This window comes from Thunnus thynnus, chromosome 5 (assembly GCF_963924715.1).
Source record: "Thunnus thynnus chromosome 5, fThuThy2.1, whole genome shotgun sequence".
NCBI lineage: Eukaryota > Metazoa > Chordata > Actinopteri > Scombriformes > Scombridae > Thunnus > Thunnus thynnus.
The window spans coordinates 28599100-28625907 of record NC_089521.1 but is presented as its reverse complement, the minus strand read 5'-3'; the positions used below and the strand labels follow the sequence as shown (position 1 = coordinate 28625907).

The 26808-nt window shown below is 38.7% G+C and overlaps 1 protein-coding gene across 2 annotated transcripts in view; it reads left to right on the top strand.

Moving 5' to 3' along the window:
• The window catches only part of LOC137183479 (copine-8-like), a 74905-nt gene that overhangs the window by 24244 nt on the left and 23853 nt on the right, over window positions 1–26808 (top strand). For both annotated transcript variants that reach the window (XR_010928477.1, XM_067590574.1), the window contains exons 3-8: window positions 2515–2561; window positions 3739–3842; window positions 11896–11935; window positions 16504–16580; window positions 23060–23123; window positions 26169–26272. Coding sequence is in view for 1 of the 2 variants with exons in the window: in XM_067590574.1 (XP_067446675.1) it covers window positions 2515–2561; window positions 3739–3842; window positions 11896–11935; window positions 16504–16580; window positions 23060–23123; window positions 26169–26272 (436 nt within the window). In the remaining variant the exon portion in view is untranslated. The remainder of the gene's footprint in view (window positions 1–2514; window positions 2562–3738; window positions 3843–11895; window positions 11936–16503; window positions 16581–23059; window positions 23124–26168; window positions 26273–26808) is intronic.

The following is a 26808-nucleotide window of genomic DNA, read 5'->3' as shown; positions in this document are numbered from 1 at the left end:
AGACCATCTCAGTGGTTACTCTTACATCTTAGCACTCAACACAAGCTCCCAGGCTCATGTCCTGTTATATTTTTGCCCCCCTTTTTAGTGCTTTCGTGCAACCAGATAGGACAAGGACAGACAGAGGTTGTTGTTGTTGTGGCCCTTTAGAGTTAGCGATCATTGTTGCTCAGGTGGAATGGGTTGGAAAGAGGTTCATCTGCCTTCCTCATGAGGTGTGTTTTAAAGATGGCTCCCAAAGGATGGTGCTCAAACCATGGATGTATAAAGAGAACTGGATACAGAGGCGGGTCCCTGTTCATTCCTATGAAAGTTGCTCAATGGTGCATGAAGCCAAAAAAGTTTGACACCAACAATATAAACTCAGAATTATCTGAGTCTGAATATTACTGTTTTTAAGATAAGATAGAAAGAAGAGAGAATTATTAAATAGATAATATGCAGATAATTTATCAATCGCAATAAGGTGAAAAGAAGCAATTACTCTAACCTAGCCAATATTTTTTGGTCATTTAGTTCTTATAACATTTTGAAATTTGACGTATTTTTGTGAAATTTAATTTAAAATCTACCCAGTTTACATAATTATTAAACACCATTTTATATATATATCTATTTACTTATTTTACTATTCAATCTAAATGGTTTAACTGCTATAGCACCACAGTATATTAGCAAGCTAACGCCTTGTCAGTTGGTTAGCTATGTAGCGTTAACAGTTACTAGAAGTTGCTGGGTGTAAATATTTACTAGTAACTAATCTCTACATAAGAACTTTGTAAGGTGCAAGCTTCCTTTGTAAATGTGGACTACAAACATTGAGAATATGCATTCAGAGTAAGTAGTATTTAACTAGAAAGAGGCGGAAATATGTGATTAAGCTAACCCAATCAACATGATTTGGTCATTCAGTTGTTATTGGTGTAATTTAAGATATGTTTAATTGTAGTGTATGTAATTTAAAATCCACCCAGTTTAAATCATTATTAAACATAATTTTGACCGTATTCCATTACCTTTTAAACTCTCTAAATTTCTTAACTAGCTGAACTGTAAATTAGCAAGCTAATATTAAAGCTAGCTTTGTCAGTTGGTTCAGTTAGCTACGTAGCCACTAGCGCTTAGTTAACTTTTACATCTGCAGTTAATGGATGTAAGTATGAAGTAACTAACAACTCATCTTTTCAACAGAAATAGCTATATGTATGTATGTATGTATGTATGTATATATTTTATCCTTTTATTCACAAAAAAAATGTATCCTGTTCAAATTTAGTGATGCATAAATCTCCACTTAACTAAGCTAAGTTGGAACTTAAACCTGCACTGATTTTGTTTTACGGCAAAAGTACGGTATTAGAAAAACAGTTACTTATTTATTAGCCCAGCACATACACTAACATTAGCATTGATGAGCTGATGAATGTAAGACCAACATTCACTCTCCTCATTGTTCTGTTTTTGGTTTCTACCAACTCTTTAGAGAAATATGTGACTCTTTAGCTGATAAATGCTCCACTGTGTTTTTTCCAACTAGTTGCTAACTTTGTCTGCTGTTTGGTGCTGGGCAGGTAACGTTCGTGGCTCGGTAGTGCAGTGGCTTTTTAGAGCTTTATTACTAAAAACAGCTGCCTGCTGTGGCTGAAAAATGCAATTAGAGCAGTGAGAGTTACAAGCTGTAAAACAAAGACATGAACTGAAAGGTTTTTCTTCTCTGTGGGTTCATTGCTACAAACTATCCCTCTTACATTACATTCATTTTATACATTAATGATATAAAAATATTGATTATAGCCACTTTAAGAACAAGAAGTGCAACTGGTTTACCAAACAGGCCAACTAAAAATACCCAAAACATAAATTCTGTTGACTGTTGACAATAATCTGTTGTTTCAATCATGCAATTTTAAATAATTTTATATATAAATTAGTCGTGATAATGCATTGTTCATGTTTTACATTAGTGTTTCCACCATTCCACTATTCACTCTTTCATTATGATCACATTTTATCAGTTAAAACAGATTTCTAAGTATCTGGTCCGGAGGGGTTTTTAGAGTTGCGAGTCGCTGCCATGTGAGAGATGTGTGTGAATACAGTAAAGGCTGCTAGAATGTAAATGAAATGTCATTTTAGTGCCAGCTGACTGCCTGATGTTCTCACTAGTAGTCTGTCATTCAAAAACACTCCAAGACTCCCTCGGACGGAGACACATGAATGTCAATAAGAAGGACTTTCCGACGCACCCCACCTCCCCCCCCTTGCTCCTCCACCCACACAGACATTCATTAAGCCCCATCACCATCCTCCCCCTCCCTCCCTCCTCTCCCTCTTTCTGAAATATCATCATGCTGCAAGGCAAAGTTCTAGTGACATTTAATTAGGGAGTTTTCCTCCCATGTTGGGGTCCAAGGAAAGAACACACTCTCAGCGTTGTTTGTTCACTGTTAAATACTCTCCAATCAATCTAACCTTCTCTTGTTTTTCTCCTCTCCCCTGTTTTTAATTCAACAGTTTGTGTGCTGTACACTCAAGGAATAGCCAACAGGGAATGGAGAGAGGTGAGTGCAGGGTTGAGATGGTGGGGATATTATGTATTTATTACCAGTCAGTGTTTCCAAGGATCTTGCAATGCAGCATTTCATTTTGAAAGACAAGAGGTTGGCCCATGAGCCAGTTTACAGTATCTTTATAGTTACATGGAGTTTAGAAATGTGTCTGTATAATGTCCTAGTTAATTATAATGTAGTTTAAGTGTATGCAAGTAAACTAGAGGTCTTTATGGGTCCTCTCAGTTCATAATAAGCAAGAGCAAACCCGGGACTCCACTCATCCAAATGATAATCATTGTATTGCATTTGTTGTATGTTTTGTAGTGTTGGTGTTCTGTCTTTGTGTCGGTCTGTTCAGGTTGATTACATTTTGGAGCGAGTCTAATTATCCTCGGGATAATCCTCAGGTTTCTTTTGGATCAGGGGCCCATTTCACAAAAGGGATTTGTCAGCACTGCTGACATGCAGAAAATGTAAATGCTGGCATGGTCACTTTTGACAAAGGATTGTCACTTGCAAATTACAGATAGATTTTTACTACACATTGAGTTTGGGTTGGTTTACCATGGGTAAATTGTCAATTGATCACTAGACAGTTGTGAACCATACCAGCCTGATGAAGCTGTAATGTCCATTTATAGGAAAAAATATTGTTGGATGGATGAAAAATGGAGAGAAATGTTTGTTTTATAGTGGGAGAAAAACTGTAAAGTTTGGTCTTAGAAAAAGTAATGTTGTTACCTCCATCAAAAAGGTTTATCCTCTGTACAGTGGCCATTTTAGAACATTTCAGACTCAGCTTGTCAGACTCAGCTCTTCATCGTCAGTCTTGACTAAAGTTACATTAGTCAAACCTGTCAGGTGGATTTAGGATCAGCTCTGCTTTGAGCTGAATGCTAAGGTGCTACTGTTAGCATGCTAACATGCCAGTGGTTAGCATCATAACCCACTAGCAGAGGTAAAGCATGGTATATAAAACTTTGCAAATTATAACGTTAGCACACTTACACTGCTATGTCGTGTTTTTAACAAAATACTTTAACACAGTGTAAAAACTGATCAAATTTCCAACCTTTTTTTAGTAGTGTTGTACATTTATTTCTATATTTCTTGTGTCATTCAGTGTATAATTAGGTGAATGTTGATGCCAGCCACTAATTATCACCCGTCTTGACCTTTCTTCCAGTTCGGCAGGACAGAAGTCATAGACAACACCCTCAACCCTGACTTTGTCCGCAAATTCATCCTGGACTATTTCTTTGAGGAGAGGCAGAATCTGCGCTTTGACCTGTGAGTTAACAATTGGTTTATGCATGTTGGTTTGTGTGTGTGTGTGTGTGTGTGTCTGTGTGTGTTGTGCAGGCAGAGGTGAGAGTGCTGCTCTGTGTGGAGCAAAGTTGAGTTAAGACTGAAATATTCATGGCCTGTGCAGAGGGAGTTGTAGGTCTTCTCCCTTTTAAATAAAAGACAAGTTTCCACTTTTTCACCAGCCTTCCCATTTTAATTCATACCATTCATACAATGCTTTGAGACAAAATAGGTCCAGATGCCCACATTCAATCATACAGTAGCATTTTGAGATGATCTATTTTCAGTATTGGACATTTCACCATGGCATCCACTGAAAAGACAAGTTTGTCTTCACAGCAGTATAATTGAATCATCAAGCTAACAATATGAAAATAGACGATAGTGATCAAGGCCCTGAACTCCTGTCTCAGTCAATTTTATTACATGTTTCCAAAAAAAAAAAAATAATTTCTTTGTTTTTCAACATTATTTTTTAGACATTTAAATCATGGTTTAGGGTGTCATGCAGTGCAGAGGAAGCCCTCATGAAAGAAACAAACGACCTCCTTTCAACAGCAGATGCGGGTGATTGCTCGGTCTTAATCCTTTTAGACCTAAGTGCGGCATTTTACACAGTTGATCATGCAATTTTAATTAACTGCCTTAAGCACTGGGTGGGTATCTTCGGGTCAGTACAGAGTTTGCTCAGATCTTACCGCTGAAATAGAACCTGCTTTGTTAAAACAAATGATTCATCAGCTACCAGCAGACAATAAGCATCTCTGAGGTTCCTCTGAGCTCATTTTAGGCCCCGTCATGTCCTCCCCTCTCATGTATTTTATTCTGTAGTATCATTTGTAAATATAATATGCAATAATATTCAGATCCCTCATTAAAATGTGGCAACGCAGGCTCAACACTCTTTTAGGAATATCATAGATATCAAGAGTTGGATGTTCCTGAACTTTCTATACATAGAATATGACATTTTTTAAAGTAATATTTCACTTCCTAACTCCAGAAATTTTAACCCAAAAGGTCTTGGCAGTCTTCCAGCTTCCATTTCAGGGCCATTAACTAGAAATCTGTGATACAGCATTTTAAAAGTTCGGCTTTTGAAGGTCATATTGCATTTTTGTGACTTTTCAAGATCATTATTCAGTCAGAACATGTACGTCAAGGAATTAACCCTAACAAAAGGTTACGCAGTTAGACTTGGTGCTCTTTGAGGAAGCCCTCAAGAAATCTGAATAACAATGAGGATTCCACTGGGAGGACTAATCCAACCTTGATAAACATATATGTGGACATTAAATCTTCAAAAAACTGCAACAGCAAACAGGATTGGCATGTGTATATTTGCAGAGTAATGGTGAAAAGTGTGAAAAGGTTATAACAGCCATGCAACACTTGCATATTTTGATGGACGTTACTTGTCAGCTGGTAGGGAAGCAGCTGATGAATTAGCCAGTTAGGCTGAAGACTGAGTCGGCTGTTTATAGTGAAACATACATTATCCTGGAGAAAATAAAGAGAATAAAGAGCCATTTGTCAGGATGAGCTGTAGATATGTTACAGTTTATTTGGATTTTTTTGTCTTTTTTTACTCCACATGCTTTTGTATATGTTGTACCGAAAGATACATGTTTTGTAAAATAGAGTGTCGTGCAATCCCATGTGGGATGGGCCAGATGTTTGGGCCAGAAACCAAAAATTTAACAACTATGGTAAAGCATGACTGAAGCAGCTGATGCTGATCAGCTAATGCAAGAATGACTTTAGTGCTCTGCCTGAACTAAAGCTATAAATATGCTCCATTTATTTTTATCACAAAACATGATAACATAGAGGAGAGACTGGGAGAAAAGGTTAAATGTTAGAATATACAATTAAAAACAACTCATTTCATTTTTGACTTTAATTCGGTTTATTATAACATACTTTTTTATTTATCATATCAAAGATGAATCATTAGTCATGCAACTGCGAACTGTTTACAAATCAAAAAGCTTTTTATTGATATATACAATATATCTATCCACATATATACTTATAACCAAACAAATATACATACACACAAACAATAACATTCTCATTAACATATAAAACTAAAGATAATACTACGAGATAATTGACTATGATTCCCAATTTACTCATGAACAGAAATCCATTAACAAACCCACATAAAATAATAATAATTAAAAAATATACATATACAGAAAACCACATCACAAAAGACTACACATGTTGAGACCACTATAAATCCCCGTCTTCTCCTCCCACCCCTCCTGAACCATTTGACCAGTATAACAACTAAGTGGTAAGAATGTTACTATGACAGATACAACCTTCTGAACATCTTTTATGCATGTAAGCCATTGCACTACATACTAATAAACCTGCATATCTACATAATTCTGGATGCGTCCACTCAAGGTACAAGTCTGGCATACGAGAGAGAATCCTATTCCATCTCTATGTAGTGCACACAATGAATTTATAAGGTCAATGAGTTCTCATCATAATCAGGATAAAAAATAACTCAACTTATCTTGTTTACAGCATTGAGAACAAATGTACAGTAAGACCTACAACTAAAGAACAACAACAAAGCTAAATAGATAAAAACATAAACGTATAGCTGGTATATAAAGCAAGCTGGTATGAAGATAGATAAACAACAATTAGACAGCAAATATAACATTTTACGATTTATTTACGATTTCAACTAAATCTTTCAAATATACTTTATACACCATAGGTCATAATATATACTGTATAAGTCCCATGTAAATGTTTGAATTGAATTTGTTGCCAGGCTCTTTTTTTGACAACAACTCACTGTAGTTGTGTATTCAGCTGGTTGCCAACTTTTTGGCTGGAAAGTGAGCGAGCACGGCAAACTGTCCTGATTGGGTGGATAGGTTCAGGTGTGCTGAGGCTGACAGAAAAGTATTTATTGTAGCTAATAATAGAAAATACACCTGTATTTTGAGTCACAGTGTTTTTAAAAATTACAAAAAAAGAGCCCTATTTCCTCATGTAGCCCTAAAAGTCGAGCTGTCCGAGTCATTATGGTAATCTGGATTTTTCTCTATTGTGTTTCAGCCTCGCGCGTATTCACTGTATTTTCCCATGATAGCTCATGAAATATGGAAAAGGCTCTTTTGTTTGTTTACTTGTTGGCCTGTCAACAGGGCCACATGCTGCTCACACGCTGTGGGAGGTTATAGCGAAGGTCAAGGAGAGAAGCTAGCTGTTTGATTCTGTGTGATTGAGTGAGGTTGTGTGTGTGTGTGTAGGCAGTGGTTTGTATTGCAGTTGTATATATTCTGTGTCAGATAAAATGTGTTTGTGTTTGCACTATTAGTGACGTACAGTGTGTGTATATGGAGTGATATTTTAGAGTGTGTGGGTGTGTGAATCTGAGCATATGTGTGTTTGTGTTTTTGTTAAGGGTATGTTGGTTTATGTGTGTGTGTGTGTGTGTAGTTTTATTGCCTGTTTAGCTTTTTGTGTGCTTGCCAAGGCAAGTATGAATAATTGTGTGATATTTTGTATATGCATGTGTTTTCTTGGTGTGTGTGTGTGTGTTTTACCATCTGCGTGCGCTAGAGGAATGTAATGCAGACTTTGCGAGAGTATCATGCAAGATGTTAAAAGCTGTCAAGCAATGGCAAGAGGAGTGTGAGTGCTTGTGCGTGTTTGTGACTTTCTGCAGGGCTCGTTGTGAGTGGGTTAGCATCAGGCCCGGTTACTATCCTCTGGTGATGGCCTCTCTGATGGCCTTACGATCACTTGCAGCAACAACATGGCTGCCCCCCCTCCCCCCATACACGCATTCCTGTCGTCAGAACAAGTAAAACACCACAAAAAGTACACACAGACACACTCACATACACTTTGATACCTTCTTGTGTACTCATGTTGAGCTGTAACAAGCATGTACACACACTCCTCAGATTTCTCATTACAGAACTAGCGGTTATGCCGGTTTTCCTCAGCCTCTGTCCTCAGGTCTGGAAGTCTTTTTTACTCCTGCAGCCCTTCATTACCTCCACTTCTCTCACTTCCACTCAGCGCTTCACATCCCTTCAGGAAATGCGTACAGCCAGACAAACACTGAGCTGCCTGCAAACTGCCAGTATAGCTGCTTGCTGAGCCATCCCACACTCTCTTTACCCAAAGACCCCAAAGCCACGACACACTTTGCTTCCTCTGCTGCTATCCGTGCCTGGAAATCCTGTTAACCCTCATCTCGCTGGTGGCCATGTTCAGTGTTTTTTTTTTTTTTTTTTTTTTTAAGGGGGGGGGGGGTTGAGGGGATAAATCTTGAGATGCTCACTGGAGCCAGTGGCCGCTCCCCCGGGTGGATGGTTGTCTAATCAAGTGTGGCAAACTGGATCAGACCTCAAAAAAAAAATGAAGTGAAATACCAGCCCAAAAGGAATAAACAGCCCTCTTACCCGAGAGATATGATAGTATAGGTTGTAAATTCACTAGCCAAAAACGACCTATAGTTACGTCGGAGTGACAGATGCCATCTAGCGGCTGTAATAATCATGATCCGCAGTTCAGATGACGTCTATATTAGGTGACAAATTTCCATATTAGGAGGAGGCAGGTTGGGTAGATGGATAGATACATAGATGGCAAAAAGTGGATTTAGCTGCAGGAGACGTTCACGTGGTGTTTACTGTTACCGTGACGACATTTCAAGTGATCATTTTAACCAAAACCATCTGATCTTTCCCTAACCCCAAAACATAATTCATTTTTAACAGTGGTTTGTAACGATTATAGAGGCGGCGTATTAGAAAACGCTCCTATGGGTCGTTCTGGAGTGCAAAGTACAATCGACCTGTTTGGTTGTTTAGTTATAAAAATGTGTTGGAAATAAAAGAAGGATGTAGCGTTATTAACTTTGTTTATTTCACTGGATTGAAGATCTTTCTTCTAGAGTAGAGGATCAAAAAATCAGATTCAAAATTCATAAAGAAAGCAATTTTTTTTACTCTACGTAGAAATTTTTGGAAACAAATTACTCTTATTGCAAAAAAATGTGATGAAATAAAGTTGTTTTTTGCTTATTATGCATATTTTTGTTTCCTTTCTTGCTAAAATAATTGAAGAATCAAAATCTAAATAGAAACCCAAGCCCGATTTCTTCTGATTAAATATATGACAGAAAGCATCAACAGCGGTTTGAAACATTTAGACATTAAGGAGCTAAATATCACAAAAAATTGGATGTGCATATTCTCTTCCTTCCAATCTTTTCCTGTTTTTAAGCAACATTTTGGTAAAATACCCCGTTCCGAATAACACATCAGGACCAATTACAGCAACGAATATGTGCTTGTAAAACATTTGCGTAGCATCTTGTGTCAGTCGGTATGAAGACTCTATGAAGGTTTTATAAAGCTGTTAGGAAATGGAGCTGAAGTGTCAGTGTGCTGTCGTCTGTTGTTCGCCTGCCTCTTCGGCCTTGTTTGTTTGTGTGCCATCATTAGTCATCGTTGCTCAGTTCAAACGGAGCTCTGAGCGGCCGCTTCCCCCCCCCACCCCGCAAGACAGACAGCGCAGGACCAAAAGAAATCCTGTCTGGCCCAGTGCCGATGCAGAGTGATGTCATCCACATAAACACACACAGCAAATGTGCACTCACGAGGCGCCGTGGGACATCTACTCCTGCAAACACTCTTATGTGTGTGTGTGTGTGTGTGTGTGTGTGTGTGTGTGGGTGACATGTGCAGCCAAATCATCGTACATACATCAGTAGTATGTTTCTCTCTCTCTCCCTCTCTCTCTCTCTCTCTCTCTCTCTCTCTCTTTGGGTCTCTTATTATTAAATAAGATTAAATGAATCATTTATGAACATTTGGGAGCGACAGAGGCGAGAGGCGAATAGAACATGAAGCACACCTGTGCATTTTGCTGGCGGCGTGTTGCGTAACAGCAGTGTGTTTCCTTGCTCTTATGGAATTACATTACTAACAGTACTGTATGCCCCCCCCACCCCACCCCCACCCCCACCCACAGTAGTAACACACAGCGTCTCCCAGTTTTGTCAGCAGGCGCCTTATCGTACATGGCATGCTGTCTGTAGGAAGAAATGCCCAGACTCTTCCATTTACACACTCCGCTGCACGATGCTGCACACACACCTGAGACACCTAGGAAGATGACGGGTTACGGGAAGTAAATAAAGCTGGATAAATTGCTCTCTGGAGAGGCGAGTGGCTCACATGGTCCGCGTGATGCAACTGTTACTTCTGCTTGTGGATGAATGGTGTTGGACATTGGACAAGTATGTCAGTCATAGAGAAAATATTCTGTCTGCTAGAAGTCATGTACCTCATCTACGATAATTGTAAACATGGTAGTGAGAAATCTTTGTATGCTTTGATGCACTGGTGAGATGCAGATGTTTGGCTAATATAGTATCATTGTCTGATACTGCATGTCATAGATGGATGACCAAGTATATATTGTGCATCCTCCTTACACCAGTTTCACACCAAATGTGCGAGAGTGCATACTTTAGGCGATGTAGTGCTTGGAATGAAGGTCATCACACAATCCTATAAAGCAGCTAACTAGGATGCAACACACTGCATCAAAATGTAAATAATTGTATTGTATTATGTTATATTTTTCTTGCCATGCTTGAGATTGCTCGCACAGCTACCTGATGAAGCCCAGTCACTCTCACCTTTGGAAATCATGGCCTTGCTCAGTGTGATGTCAAACTTGTGCATTTGGTGCAAAAGCTCTTTTTGAGTGATTATTTTAGTTTTGAAAGTATGAGAATGCAATGATGAGAGGCATTATTTCTCTATATTTTGGCAAAATCATAAGGTAAAGAAACACCATAGCACTCTACAATACTAGGGTGGAGCACTGAAATGTTTTTTAAATCAAAAGTGGCATCCAAGATATCATACTTCCTCAGCTTACAGTCTTCCTTTGGACTGTCTGCCAGCTGACCTTGTGGCGTAAATCTAACAAAACAATAAAATTACCTAAAGTGCACAGCAACACCCTTAATGATGATTCACTTTTTAGAACATAATTGTGTTTGAGTCAGTTTCACATTACAATTTACATAATTTACAATTTACAATTTCATTTAGCAGCCGTTTTATCCAAAGCAACGTACATCTGAGAGCTGATGCAACACAAGCAGGGATCTAGTCTGAGTCCAATAGGATGTAGGTGCCAACAGGCAGTGCAGAGAAACAATGCATAGAGTGCAGTTCACATAGTTTTAAACATTTACTAATAGACACATTTTACTACTAAACCACACATACTGTACTTGGAATTACCTCATGAATGATCTTAGACATTGTCCAACTCTGACCGTCCATACATTTTCTACACATGTGAATCCTTTGCGGCAAACTCAGACCTTGTTTAATCCAAACTTACTTTCACAGTGTTGCCTATAACTGAACTTTTATCTCCACTTTGGTTTAATTTTTATAACATAATATACTACTAAAAATATTTAAAATTTCTGATTTCTTATTTAAATTTTGAGTGATATATCTCCTCAATTATTCTTTTATCTGCATTATTCTTTTTTACATCTTTTATTCAAGTTGTAAACCACCTTGACTTGTCATTGTGAAAAGGGCTTTGTACTTTAAATAAAATGATCTACCATATCAGGTGTGTGAAAAAATAAAAATGATAACAACAAACTTTCAATTTTTACTTCAAATTGGGAAGTGGGAAACTTGCCGAGTAAAATGTTAGATTTTCACCACTTCTGATGCTGAAGCCACTGATATTGTTGCACCCTTATGCATGAAATCAGCTCAGTAAAGCTTTCGGTGCTGTAATCACAAGCCTACTTTAAAGCTGAACATTGTCTTTGCAGTGATTAGAGAAGAAGTGCCTTGCATTAATAGTAGGTGATGAGGGAGAGAAGCTTGTGTCATAGAGTACTAATTTGTGTTTTGGCAGCCCTTCAGTCACAGACCTGCTGCTCAAACCTTTCAGCTCCTGTTCTGATGCCTCATCTCTTCTCTTCTCTTCTCTGCAGGTATGATTTAGACTGCAAGAGCGACAACCTCTCTAAACACGTGAGTGTCTCCTTCACCTCAGCTGTTCAACAATCAGTCATGCATTCATGCAATATTATAGCAAACGTTTACCCTTCCAGTACAATAGCGGCTTGATTTGAATCTGAATGTCAGAGGTAAGAGTAGCGTAACAGGAACAAAGCAATCTTGTTGGCATTTAAGCTCCTTTTTCTGACTAGTTCCAAACACATTCAGAGGGGTTTTACACCACAGCTTCTGCCTCTGGGAAATGTTTCTGACATCCTCGCTTTTTGTATTTGTTAGCAATGGTGTTGCATGACAATCAGGTATGAAACTTGAAGCTCAGAATCACAGAAAATTACTGCACAGTTCAGTTAGCATACATACAGGTGTGGAGTTGTGGTGGATTGCATGCAAAAGAAATAAAAGCAAATGTTAACAACACCAGAAGAACCCTTTGCTGAAATAAGACACAACCCTTCAAATTCATCATCATAATTATTCAGCAGCACTTCTAATAATATTTTGTAAAGATTATTGGCCTTTTTTAAATGAAATATTTTGACTTGATGAACTTGTAGTTAGCTTTTTATTTATTTGTGTGAGGTCTGAAGGAAATCTACTGTATGTGTTCAGTTTGTTGCTACTCTGACAGATTGACAAATCTCACCACTAAAGGTCCAACTTACTGTTACCGAAGCTTTCCACCATCACTTTCTCGGCAGATAGAGTTGCTCAGTTTTCATGGAAATTGAATTTTTGGTCACAAAACAGGTTATGACAGGAAGCCAAGTGGAATACTTGTTATCACATTACCAAAATTTCCGGACATAAGGTCAGGTGATAACAACTAAACCATCTCCATGGCAACTGGGCAGGTCTATATGCTATGGGAGGCTTATAGACCATGCTTACCAACTTAGCTTTATCAAGTTAAGATAAAAACAAAGTACATTAAAACATACTCAAGACATTTTCAGGCGCCATCATTCACAGAATCCTATATGTGTACAGTGAGGCTGCAACTAACTATTGTCATAATCAATTATTCTGTCGATTATTATTACACCTATTCATCAATTAATATATGACAGTTTATGTCAGAAGATAGTGAGGAATGACCATCACAGTGTCCCAGAGCTCAAAGTCACATCTTCAAATTGCTTCTTTTGTCTCACCAACAATTCAAAACCCAAATATATTTATTTTATAATTATAGAAAACAGTAGGTTTATGATAGTGGAACAATCTGTGATGTGAAAGATTATATGAGGTTTGTCATTCCTTATCAGACATTTTGTAGGGTCGACCTCTGCCCCTTTCTCATGAAACTGCAGGTTAGTAAATTTTAAACATCTTGCGTGCCTCAGTGGGAATGCAGGTGAGCTTTGTGACCTTCCTTTCATGGTCAAGCTCTACTTCCATCTTCATTTAAAACCTGGAACTTCAGATTTCACTGCCCTACAGCCCCATCCTTCATATCCATTTCCAACAGAAGCTCCAGCAGCCTCCTGCTCCAGTTTTGTCCATAACCGAGGCTTCATCTCCACCTCCATCTCCATGCCCCTTTCCTTTTACCCCACCTAATATTCATTGCCAACTACAGGCGGAGTTCTTTTCCTCAGTTCCAACCCCAACGTGCCCCCGGGCTTCTACTAAGAGCGCTGTGCAATGTGAGCGCAAAGACTCACTCTCAGCATGAAGGCTGAGGACGCTTGGATGCGTCCTGTCGTCGCTGTGGATGTGTGGGATTGGTGATCTGGCACGCAGTGATGGCTCCATTGTCCGAGCACAGTCCATCTCCAGTCTCATGGCTATAAATAACAGAAAATGGGGGGGGGGGGGGGGGGGGGGGGGGTGCACACAAGTATAGTATCTCTCTCGGCAGCTTCGACGCCAGCGTTTGAGGATGCTTCCCTCCCATCATAGCAGATGTTTCCCTTTGCCATATGGTGTGCATACCTTGTGCAGATATGGCTGCAGGGGAAGATATGCAGAGACAGAGCATACAGTTAAATCCAATTAAGGGCTGAGTATCCTGTTTTCTATTAGATGAAGTGGATGTTGCTTTTTCATCCCGACAGATGCTTGTCACGGACATGTGCACAACTCCTCTCTTTCAATTTTACCTCAGTTTATTTTTGTATCCTGCTTAAACAGTAATATCATTTTCAAGTCATTGTTCATTATTATAAATTCGATGATTAGCGAGTGGATCCAGACAGGGAAATGGCTTCTTTGTTTGCAGGCAGTAATTAAGTTAATTGGCTGTGTTCCCCCGTCACTATTTGAAAGCGTTCAGGATTTTACTGCAAACTTTTATTCTTCTTATTACGCATACTATAGCTGGAAATGCACAGACTTTTTTTACTCATTCTTGAAGACCTCTGACACTAGCAGCCTTTTTAAATATAACATTTTTATGTTGAAAGTTGTTGAAAGTTGTGCCGCTGTTGAAAAAGAGGAAGGTGACCGCATCCAGCCATTACTGAACATAGACTAAAATGGTGATTCCCCGACTTGGGGGTCAGGACGCCTCCGAGGGGAACTGAAGATAAATCTTAGTCTTATCTTGAAATGAAGCTACACAAATTCAGATTAATTTTTCTTCCAGCTTATCTCTAATCTCTTGTTTTTTTCTTGTAAACTGCAGAATAGATTTATCTCCTAAAGCTTCGTACACTTTTTCAAAGCAAACAATCTTAATATCAGACCAAAGATAACAACTACTGCATTTTTCATTCAACTCGCTGCAGCACAGGGCAGAACAGTATCTTAGTGCATATAACAGTATTACATCCATATTGGACAGTCCTGCACCCCATCATTTACATCCAATCCCAACATTCATTACCATTGCAGGAAGTCGTGTGTCTTTATGTTGTGAGTTGAAAAGTGAGGAGCTGCTGGATGGGCGTGTTGCACATCAGACTTTCATGCAAAGTTAGCATCCAATTACAGACCTGCAATTTAAGTTACCTTTATACTGACTCTGACCACAATTTTTCCCTAAATTTAACCATGTGTTGTACACAGTTGCCACTTCCTAACCATACCTCAACCATAGTTTATTTGCCATAATGTAGTTGCTACATGCAAAGCTATTGCAGAAAATGAGAATGTTTTAAAAAGTTGAACATAATTTACAGTTTTGCAGAATTGTGCAATGTTGATGTTCTTATCTGGTGATAGGGTTGAACAGTTACAGTTTATGCTCAAAGACTTGGACATGATCTCTGGATGTTGTATATTAAAGTCCTGATAAGGAGAAGGACTTTAAGAGGAAGTGCAGTTCTTGAGGAGTAACTATCACTCTGTTGTCACAGCTGTGATCTTTTTTACTTGAAGATACCCTTCTAACCTTTTTTTTTTTTCCCTGCCACCACTGAGCCTGTTAATCTGGGTTCCTCAGCCTCTAGCCTTAGATTTCTGAGGCGTAGAAGGCGCTGGGCCGGGGCTGCTAGCTAGCAGCACACTTAAAAAGGCCAGAGCATTTTTGTCGTCTCTTTTTGTTTCGAGATCTCGGCTAGAGGAGGAATTTGCCCAGTACCGGCAAAGATCTTAGGAGCAGCTTTCTGCCCGCCGGACTCAACATGGCTCATCTGTCAAGCACTTTTACACACATGCACACACACACATGTGCACTTACTCATGAACACATGCATACACAATCTGGTAGGGGAGGCCACACAGTATCACTGCATGCTCTTGTTGCTGCCTAAAGGCTTCCCCTCCCCAAACTGACTTCTCTCTTATGGTCACCCTACAGTAATCAACAAGGACACGGGTTCCCGTACACGCTGGGTTTGGGTGTTAATATGCAAATCATACATAGAATATAGAGGGGAACCCATTCAATGCCAAAAATGTGAAATTTGATGTGCTTAATTTGTTAAAGAGCACAGAGATTGAAACACCTTTCAGCCTGAGTACATGCAATTCCAAGCAAAAACAAATTTACTTTTTAAAAAATGTGACCAGCTTCCTTCTTTTTGTCATGTGTCTCTACTGACCTGAAGAACAACCAATCACTTCACTGTCTCTGCATTTATAGTCTTGATTGATGGACAAGGACTTTGTTTTTAGCAATAAACCTCGTTACTGTGAAAAGAAGCAGGATGAAATAACATTGAATAATAATGAGCTCAGTTTTAAAAATATACTGGATTATTTTACAATTTCATCAAATGCCTGTTTATTTTTAAATTAGAGCGGCAACGATTAGTCGATTAATTGATTAGTGGATCAACTGACATTTTATAATATATAACTAGTCGATTGATCGAAAAAATATTAGACAGATTAATCGATAATGAAAATAGTCATTAGTTGCAGCCCTATTTCAGATGTCTCTACTGTGTTGAACACTTTGGTTCTTTATATTGAGAAACTTTCTTTACACTTTTATTGTCATATAATCTGATTAATGAATGTAAAATCTACACATAGCTCTAGCACGGCGCAGTATGATGCGTTCTGAACAGTGAACTGTATTTGCCAAATGAAGAAATAGGAGCATTGTCCTAATTAATAGTTTTCTTTTCAGCTCTCTGAACCTATTTCATGTGTTTACTTGTTTACTCGTATGTTTACTCTCACACATGTAGGATTTCCTGGGCCAGGCGTTCTGTACACTGGGTGAGATAGTCGGCTCCCTGGGAAGCCGCTTGGAGAAACCTTTGATGTAAGTAGCACATGTTACCATGCACACACATGCACCGAACAGATAAACAAACATGCTCACTCAATATGTCTTCTGCCATTTTAATTTGACACTTTTAATTTAAAGCGAAGGGGCAAAAGACTTGTATTGCATTGATTTTTTCACAAGAAAAGGAGGCTCATGTTTTCGATTTTAGATTCTGTTCCATTCAGTCGGATGAATTGAAAATTTTTAAGATCACTTGCTCTTGTTTGTCTTTGAAGTGAAGCGAATCAGGGGCATAAAAATGAGCCAAGATGTTGATGAAAGCGCACGCTGTCTCCATCAGCCAAATGAGATGAATAGTTAAACAGCAGCGGGCGACTGTAAACATGTTCAGATGGTTATCAGCAAGTCGTGAAAAAAGGGACAGTTCACCCAAAGGGAAAATGTCAGCGGTGAGCTCCCAGCTCATTTTCTGAAGAAGCTTAAACTGAACTGAAGCCTCATCTGAAGCCCCAAGAAATAATCAGGGACATTTTCATATGAATAAATGTCTGATTTTTATCCTTCATTGCTGATTAGGGTAACAAAGTAGTGATTAAACCTATAGCCAGTTCATGTGCTACTCTGTGTGTGGTTGATGTTGGCTTTGAGACATCCTCTGCTGCAAAAAACCCTCTCCCTCCTCTATCACCTCTAATGGCAACTATCCAGATTTGACAATAATGTCAGAAAATCATCTTAAAACTGCAGCGTGTTTAGCATAAACAGAAGAAGAACTGAGCTGTTGGCGTGATAGCTAACACGGCTGGAGAGACAAAGAAAAGCATCACCCACTGAAATGGAAATGTTATCAACAAAAGGTTTGATTTTACATAATTACAGATTAAAATTGACACCTCTCATCTCTCTTATTTGGAGTCGGGGTTTGATGTTGAATAGCCTGTAAATGACTGAAAAATGTCAAGTAGAGAAAGTTGGCATCAAGAGCTCCTTTACAGACTCCTTCACAACTGAAACATATTCCTCTAGGGTCATATTCTCAGTTGTGTTTACCAATTACTGATCAGAAACTGTGTTTATTTTGACAAAATTCTTACACAGAAGCTTTCATTTTTCAAAAGTTTTGATTTTTGATGGTTTCCCTTGAGGAAAGTACCTGAAGCAGAGTTGTTTTGAAAATTCTGTGATTTTTCAAAAGGCTTTTTGTCAACAGAGAAGGCATCAAAAAAACAACATTATTTGGTTTTAGTAGAGAAACTCAGGCACTGAATCAGCACCAGTATCCAATTTTTACACAGCCCTGACTGAAAGTATTTATTTATTGATTTAAAAAAGTATTCCAGGGGACCAACATGCATATATACAAAATTAATTTACTGTAATCAGTACATCCAGAACGGACAAACACATTTAAACACCATAACTCTTTACACGTAGCCACTGCATGTGTCTTGGACGAATTGTAAAGCTGTACTATATCAAAAAAAAGCTTAAACGCAACCAAGAAGCGTTAGAGATGCATTGAACTCCAGTTGTTTAAACCACCTCTGCAGGACGAGACTCATTATAGCCAGATGTTGCAAAAGGTGTAAACACATTTGTTTCTTCACGGCGATCTTTACCGCTCCTGTTGTAGCGTTTATCTGATTCCTGACTAGTTCAACCATGAAATCGTCTGTGTGGATGAGAGATCAGCTTGAGTCAGAAACCCGTGAAGATGAGCAAGAGGTTTTATCTTGAAAATTCATGATAAACAAGTCATTTCTCTTCTGGTGCTTTCGGCAGTTACCAGAGAGCTTCAGGTGCATTACCACCACCCTCCAGACTAGAATAAGTCCGACCCTAATTTCTATGTAGCCTGGGAAAACCAAGACAGACCCAATAAAATTTATAGTGAGGCTAATGGATGTGCATAGAAATAGCTAAGGGTAAATGCAAGTGTATTAACTCACTTGAAGACTGACTTTCAGTATTTTGCTCCATATAAATGTAATAAATTATAAAGGACATGAAAGTCTCACCCCATCAGAGACCTTTAATTTGGGGCCTTTTAAAAAGATGTCAGTCATTGTTTCTGATGCTGCCTGGTTGTGTTTTGTTGTGCGTCTTATCTCTGGTCTAATTCTGTCTGCTGTACTCCGGTCTCTCTTGTAAAAGCAATCTTGATCTTAAAGAGATAACCTGATAAAATAAAGGTTATAATGAAAACGACAAGCACGAATAACCAAATAACAATGAAGTAGGTTGTAGTGTCTCATATTATTTCAGTTGCACTGTAACTGCAGCACTGCAGCAGCATCTTCTTTGGCTTACTGAAGAGAACAACTTGTTGTTGCTTTTGTTTTTCTCCTGAGGCAGCAAGCCATCAGTAGTCTGACCCTCACCTCATCCCCTGTCCTCCAGTGGTGTCCAGCGTGTGTGATAGAAAGCTAGAGAAATCGAGTGAGAGCGAAGTAAATGACTGTACTGGCGTCTACATCCATGACTGTCTGTCTGTTTCAGTCAATGTGTGTGTGTGTGTGTGTGTGTGTGTGTGTGTGTGTGTGTGTGTGTGGCTGTTTGTGTGCCAAAATCAATGAGTGGTTGCTGCTGAATGAGTCCGTTGAAGAATGACACACAAGAAATATGATGTAAGAATGCGTTGCTGTTGCCAAGTTATGTAATCACCTCTGCCTGCAGTCATTCACTGTGTTCCAGATCTGTGTGTGTGTGTGTGTGTGTGTGTGTGTGTGTGTGTGTGTGTGTGTGTGTGCATACCTACAAGTTTTATTTTTTCCTTTTTTTTAGATATGTTAAGATACTATTTTTATTCAGTAATGTTTGTTTGTGTTTGTATGACTGTACGTGTGTGTTTCTGCTCTGCTCACTCCGCTGCCTCCAGGTGAGGCACAAAAAAAACAACAACAACAAAAAAAAAAACATCTTAAGTCAAAAGCATCACTTCTGCTAAGTAGAGTGGAGGCGGATCTGACAAATAAAGAGCAAGAAAGGCAATGGAGATAACAATCTGCTTCAGAAACACACTACAGTTTAATTATGCTATTATGTGGCATGCTGTGTATGATATAAACGAGCATCTCACAGCACAGTCTCAGTGATGTGCCATCAACTTTGTTTTGTTGCTGCTTTTAGATTGTTTTTTGGCAGATTTGTGTCCAGGTGCAAATTAAGTGCGCTTTCCATTGCGACATAAGGCTTGTGCTGTTTTCTCATGAACTGCTGCACTCAACTGAATAAAACTAAATTCTGGCACATGAATGTTTTTCTATCTAGTCAAATAGACTCTCTCACATCATCACATATTCAGATCCAACAATGATATTGGACAAATCTGCTAAAGCACAGATTATGAAAAAATGACAATGACAACAAACATTTTTTAACCTTCAGTGTCAGTATTTTTAAAATGATCTTTATAGCCATGCTAGCAACATGGCTGTAGAGATGTCAGTTGGTTGATCTACCACTTTGATCTAGACTAAAATATCCCAACAACTATTGGGTGGATTGCCAAGAAATTTTAATAAACTAAGATTCTGACCATGGTGAACGTTATACCTGCTAAACATCAGCATGTTAGCATTGTCATTGTGAGCATGATAACATGCTGATGTTAGCATTTGGCTCAAAGTATCACTGTGCAAAGTACAGCCTCACAGAGCTGCTAGCATGGCTGTACACTCTATATTATATTATTAAAGATAATATATTGTTAAAGATGGCAATTTTCAATATTTTTCATACTATCAACAAATCTCATGAGAGCCAAACCAAAAATCTACTTATCCTACCTGCAAGTATTGTGTGTGTATCTTATTCCTCTGTGCCGTAGACCTCCTTTGTTGTCCAAAAACTATTAAAAACATGTCAGTGAACCACACTCTTGCACTGGGTGACATGTTCCTTCACCCCAAAGAGTTTTGGACACGTTAGTTTGTTTAGAAATGGCTGCAAAGACTAATAACAGCGATCACATTTGCAGTCTCTGGAGAGCAGTTCTGTGTACAGCAGATGACACTGCGCATGTGTGAGAATGCAGAGCTTTGCTAGCTTGTTGTGCTACAATGTACAATGTGGCACAACCTCTTGACTTTGTGCCACGTTGTACATTGTAAAGAGCTTCTGTACAAAGTCAAGCGATTGTGAATACTTGTAAGTAGATTAGTTTATTGTTGGTTTGGCTCTGAACATGAGATTTGTTGACAATAAGAAAAATACATACTTTAAAATATTTCTTATGTTAAAATAACCAATTTTGAATGTGGTGAAGCCTTGTTGAACTGTGTGCACTCTCTGAATGCTTTCTTGGGTTTTTTTTGTTTGTTTTGTTATTACAAATACACAAGACATTGATTATATGCTCAAGCTATCACAGTCCAAAAACACCTTTAACCTCAATAACTCCACTAGGACGCCAGTGTTTTCCATTCAATCAGTAGTCCAATCAGAAAGACTTCATGTTTACAAAAATACGGAGACTCCAAATGTCCTTCTTGGAAATCTGCCTGAACCTTTTTATAAAAAAAAAACACTGTAGAGTTGTCGTACTGTGTGCGATGTTCTTCAAAAGGGTGACATTTATTTACAGCTCCATACTGCCGACTGACTGAAAACAACATTTTTATTTTAGGTGGACAATATGTTTCCATTTTTATTGTCTTCAAAGACCTTTTGCCCTGTTTCTGTATCACCTAGAGTGTTTCTTACACTTTCACAAGAAACTTTTGGAGGTTACCTTTCTGGAAAGACGTTATTTATGCATATAGTCAATATGGTTCAGGAGCTACAGACATTTGAATTTGAGTATGTCATTTTAGATTTTGCTCCAAAACAGGATGGAGTAGAAGAGGTTAAAGAACCTGATATTGTCTCGCTCACTCTCCCTTCACTCAATAACCTCTCATCCGCTTCTCCATCCTTCTTGTGACTCTACCCTTCCTCTCTTCGACACGGTGACTCTATCCATCTCTTTCTTGTCCCCTCCGTCTCTCTCCCTCTGCCATTTTTCCATCTGCCCCCTTACTGAGCAATCTCTCTGCTCGTACAGTGAATTAATTTCACTGAATGCCTCCCTGTGCATCAAAGGACAACGATGTGTCTCAGGTGACAGGCGGAGTTTCAAAGCCTTGCTTCAATTTGCTGTCGGTTTCTCCACATGTGTTATTGTAGGCTCCCTCTGCCATTACTGGACAGTACTTAGCCAAATGAAATTATCTCTGCCCTTCCTCATTCTGAATCAGGCCCGGGGTCTGTGGCATTCATTTTGTCTATTTTTAGTAGTCGTTCTCCCTTGGCTTTATTGGCTGAATATTACGCTTCACCAGCTCAGGATGTAAACAAACAATGTAGCTGAAATGTCACTGGATATGGTTATGTTATATTGAGGTTATTTGTTGTAGGTTTTCATTCACCATTAATTATTATTACCTCAGGAGAAAAATCTGACGGCTACATTCTCAGATCATAAACATCACAGGCTACCTGTACTGAAGAGTGGAAGGGTCAGGACCGCAGCAGCATGATCATTATTACTGTCATTAAATACTTCAGTTTGCCTGCAACTACTGTGTGTGGTGGATAATTGCTACATGAAGAAAAAGAAACAAGAAGCACCGGTGCTTTATCAGTTTAGATTCAACTTTATTGTCATTGTACAGAATATGGGCAAGTATGAAAGAGGTACTTGCAGAGTGCACATAGATGGTCACTTTTCATCTGAAATTCAAATTACTGTTAGGAAAAAAGGGAGAATTTTTGATCTGTAATCATCTCTTTAATCAAATTCAAAATTCTTGGTGTGTAAGTGCAGAGTAAAAGGTTGTGCCTTATTTGCAAGGACTAATGTAAATACAGCATATATGTAAAGATGAATGAATGACATGCAAGTGAGGCAGCAGAAGCACCGGGAATGAACAGAACAGTCAGACATCATTCCACAAATTGAGAATAATACGAAAACACTTTATTTTCAGTCCTTGTTTTCACTGCAGTAAAGCAGCGTCCCTCCTCCTCCTCCATCTGCTGCTTGTATTATTATCTCATATGTATACAAGGTTATAAACAATCAGTATTTCCTGAATCGGGGGTCAATTTCACCCTTTCTCTCAAACCGGCTGGATGTTGGAGAGCCTCGTGATTTTGTGCGTCAGAGTTCAATCTGATTTAACTCTGTGCGAAGCATAAAGAGGCGAGGTCACTTTGCAACCGGCCGTGAATACATATAAACATACATATACATATACAACAACATATTTTAGGATAGGCTTCGTGGGTTGCATTCAAACTAATTATGCACACTTAAATACAAGTCAATGTGGAACAGACATCAGGACAAAGTTAAACTATAATGCGGTAGAGTTTCTCAGTTTTTAATTAGTTGTCTTAGAACATTATTCTCTTACACCCTCAGACAGACTTTCCCTTGAGCTCTGGGTATTGAAACCATTGTCCTGTCTGTCACAAACACATCGCTTGAAGCTTATAGCTGCTAATGGAAATATTCTTGTCTCTTCTAGAGGGATCCCGGGGAAGAAATGTGGCACCATCATAGTTAGAGCAGAGGAGCTGAGCAACTGCAGGGTAAGACTCTGTTTGGTTCCTCTGTTAAACAACCAGAACTTATCTTGACACTTTCCTCTAATTAGTCCCACTGACGCATCTGGTACTTCATGCAGTTTAAGATAAAAACCGTCTGACACAAGTTTGGTTGTCTGGTTGTAAGAAGGGGATTTTGCCAAAATGCTTTGCTTACCTTGCGAGGCAGCTGGATTTGCAAGATCACGACATCATCATTATGTGCTTGTGTCTGAACCATCGGTGATTCGGACCAATCAGCATCCTGTGAGGATTCTGGCCTGATCTCGTGGTCTCGTAAATCCAGCTGCCTCGCAAGGAAAGACGGTGACAGACAGATGGTTCATCCAATCACCTGCCAAGTATTTTTTTTTTTGTAAGTGCCTGCCTTTTTCCAAACAGCGATCAAGGACGACTTCTCAGATGTTTCTGTGTAACAAAACATCTGGCGCATCAGGTTACAAATTTACTCAAACGCCCTCCTACAAACACGCAGGTGCACACAAATAAAGTCCATACACTCAGCTGCTAGCTCATTAAGTTCACCTAGCTATAACTAATGCAGTCTTACACAACAGCCATGCAATAAATCTTACTTTAGCTCCATTTATAGCGACGAGGATGGAATAAATACTAAGAGCATCTGACATAAAACTCAATACAATAAAACAGCACCGCAAACTGCAATCTAAACATTGACATTGAGTTGAACAAAAACTTTCTTAACAAGAACTGAGCATTTACTGCATGGTTGTTAGACTGCAATAGTTTTTCCTCAGAGAGCCTAATAAACTGGCAAATGAGTGTACACATACATTACACCATATATACTGTATGTTCTCTTACAGTCACACTTTTCTTCAGTGCATTTTACTGTAGCACTGATATTGCTTCACGAATGCACCAGAGATATTCTCTGTTAGACACTAGTGTTGCCATGATACCATCAATTTGACTTCAATTAGAGAAAGTGCATCATCTAAAAGTGTGTTTACTAAAAATACCACCGTACTGCTGCAAGCCAGGAGAAGCATCAAGCACTGTCACAGAACATGTGTTGTGTTTTATTTGAACAAGTTTTGTTACTACTTTTGTTGTCGACCAGTTGAAGAGAACTGGTTTTCATTTCGAGACACGGCGGACTGTTTTGTCATGTCTTCAGTTGGATTTTGTGCTGACTGCCTCGGTCCACTGTAAAGAGCCAGACTGTGACTCTGTCTATTCAAATCCTTCTTTCTTTTAAATGGGAAAAATACATCTAATATTTTCAGACTGTTCAAAACACAGCAGCTATTTCTGTGGTTTCTTGCCATTCTGGGCCCATTTTAGTGTTCGGTGGTGTCTTTCAGTCCTGTAGATGCATCATCTTACAACAATATATTTCCAGTGAAGCTACAGTTGAGGATCATAGCAGATTTTTTTTTTTTGCAGAAGTCAAAATATCAAGAAAAGAAAATGTCACACATTGTTGTCATTCCTTCATAATCAAAGAGGCTCTGAGCAGCCTTTTTGCATGAGGAAAGAAAACCATTGTAGAGGCAGAAAGAACCATTTGTCCTCTGGCGACAGACAAAATACCAGAATGTATCACAGCCACTGAAGTAGATGAGTAGATGACTAGATAATGTTTGTTCTTTTTTGTTCATCTCTCTGCACACATCCAGGGAGACATTGGAAATTGCTTAATTAAGGGGAACAGTACCAAAAAAAAAAGTTAATTACACTTCCACTTTATTAAAAAAATAACTTATAAATTGGATGTTAGATGATATCATATTAATAATGTACAAGTGTCAGAATGTCCAAGGGTGGAATTAAGTTTAATAAACTTGACTTGACTCTTCTAATCCCTGTTTAGGGACAGGTGATTTCAGCTCCAAGAACTCTGTGGCTAAAAACATTTACAAATACAAATTGTTTCATCTTTGTATTCATCTTTTCATGCAAAGACGAAAGTTCGGTTTCAGAACTGTGGGAGAAAAGAACGACGACTTCTACAAGATTATGAAAATGTTGCGAATGCTCATCATTTACATACATTTATATCAACCTAGCAAATAATACATTGTAATAAAATTGGTCTTTGTGCACATCCAGAAGAATTTGAAATATGGCCTAATTTTTTGTTCTATTAAACCTGAAAATTATGTTTAGTTTCACTGACAAAACTAACACTGAGGGAACAAGAAAAGGAAAATTTCATTGTAGTCATCAAAAAGCAATTTGTGTCTGAAAAACAGTGTCCAGTGTTGTGTCAGACTATACTAATGTTAAACTGTAGCGTCTATTTATTAAACAATAAAATTACACATTGCAAATCAAAATATAAGATAAGACTTTATTATCCCAGAGGAAAATTCCCTCGGATACAAGAGGCTGCTGCTACATATCATACATATCATAAATACCTAGATAAAATGTAGCTGTACAATAAATTACTCAGGAAAATCAAAATGCAATCAAAATACTACAAATCAATAAATACTCAGAATTCTCAATCTGATTTTTTTTTTTTTTTCAAAAACATGTAGAGGAGAGTGAGTAGTTTTAACTCGAGTGTCGGGTGATTCCTTTCAGGCTGCGTACTGCTCCAACAAGCTCCACCATTCAGAAAATTAGGCCAACCTCTAAGTGAGACGTGGGGCAAAAAAAAAAAAAAGGCCCCACCGCTGCTTACAAAGCTGAATATTGCTGTGAGTGCACAGTAATAATTCAAGGCAACCCAGATGAGCTGAATAGGGAAAGTGAGGGGAAGATATCCTCTCTTTCACCAGTAGAAATTATGCAAATGCACCAAAATCAGGGAGGAAAAAATCTACTTTTTAATCAGAATCACTTTTTTCACTTGATTTAATGCTTTATTTACAACTTATAAATAAACACAGACAAAACAAGATGGCACAGAAAAGTGGTTTGGACTGTTACTCTTCATGATGATTTTGTCCTATAATATTTTAATAGCAGAAAGTCATATTCTATATCATTATAGACCTCATATATAGACCTGAGCCTGTGTAACATCTGTATTTTGGTCCCTTCTCTCCTTTTTAGGAGTCAGTGATGCTGCAGTTCTGTGGTAACAAACTGGATAAGAAGGATTTCTTTGGAAAATCAGATCCCTTTCTCGTCTTTTTCCGCAGTAACGAAGATGGATCGTAAGTTGACATGCAATTTCCTCGTGGTATTTGTGAATGTCAAGTCATCGCTGCTATCTGCATATGCGTGTGTTACATACACACAGATACACACATATATACACCATGGAAAGATGCCTGAAATACATATAGACGCTGAACATGATTGTTCATGCTCCAAAAAGCTCCCATACAGAGGCTATAAGGACTAAACTGTAATGTGATGTTACATAATACTCGGCGCTGTATATGTGACTTCTGCCGTCCAGCCGTCAACAGGAGGAAGCAGCAGACGAAGGGATGAGCAGAGATAATAGGACAGAGTTGACAAGAAGAAGATAAAGAGAGAAAGGATGGATAAGATGGAGTTAAGTGAAAACTGTGTGCAGAGATCGCAGTCTCTTTGCCCCGCAGATGCTTTTATTCGAGTCGACTTCAGCGTCTCGCACTTAACACATTCTCTTTTTGTGCAGCTGGGTATTTACTGCTGCAGCCTAAATGTTCCGCTGCAGGGTATAACAGCAGCATGCTGCGGCTACGAAGAGAGCCAGACTTGG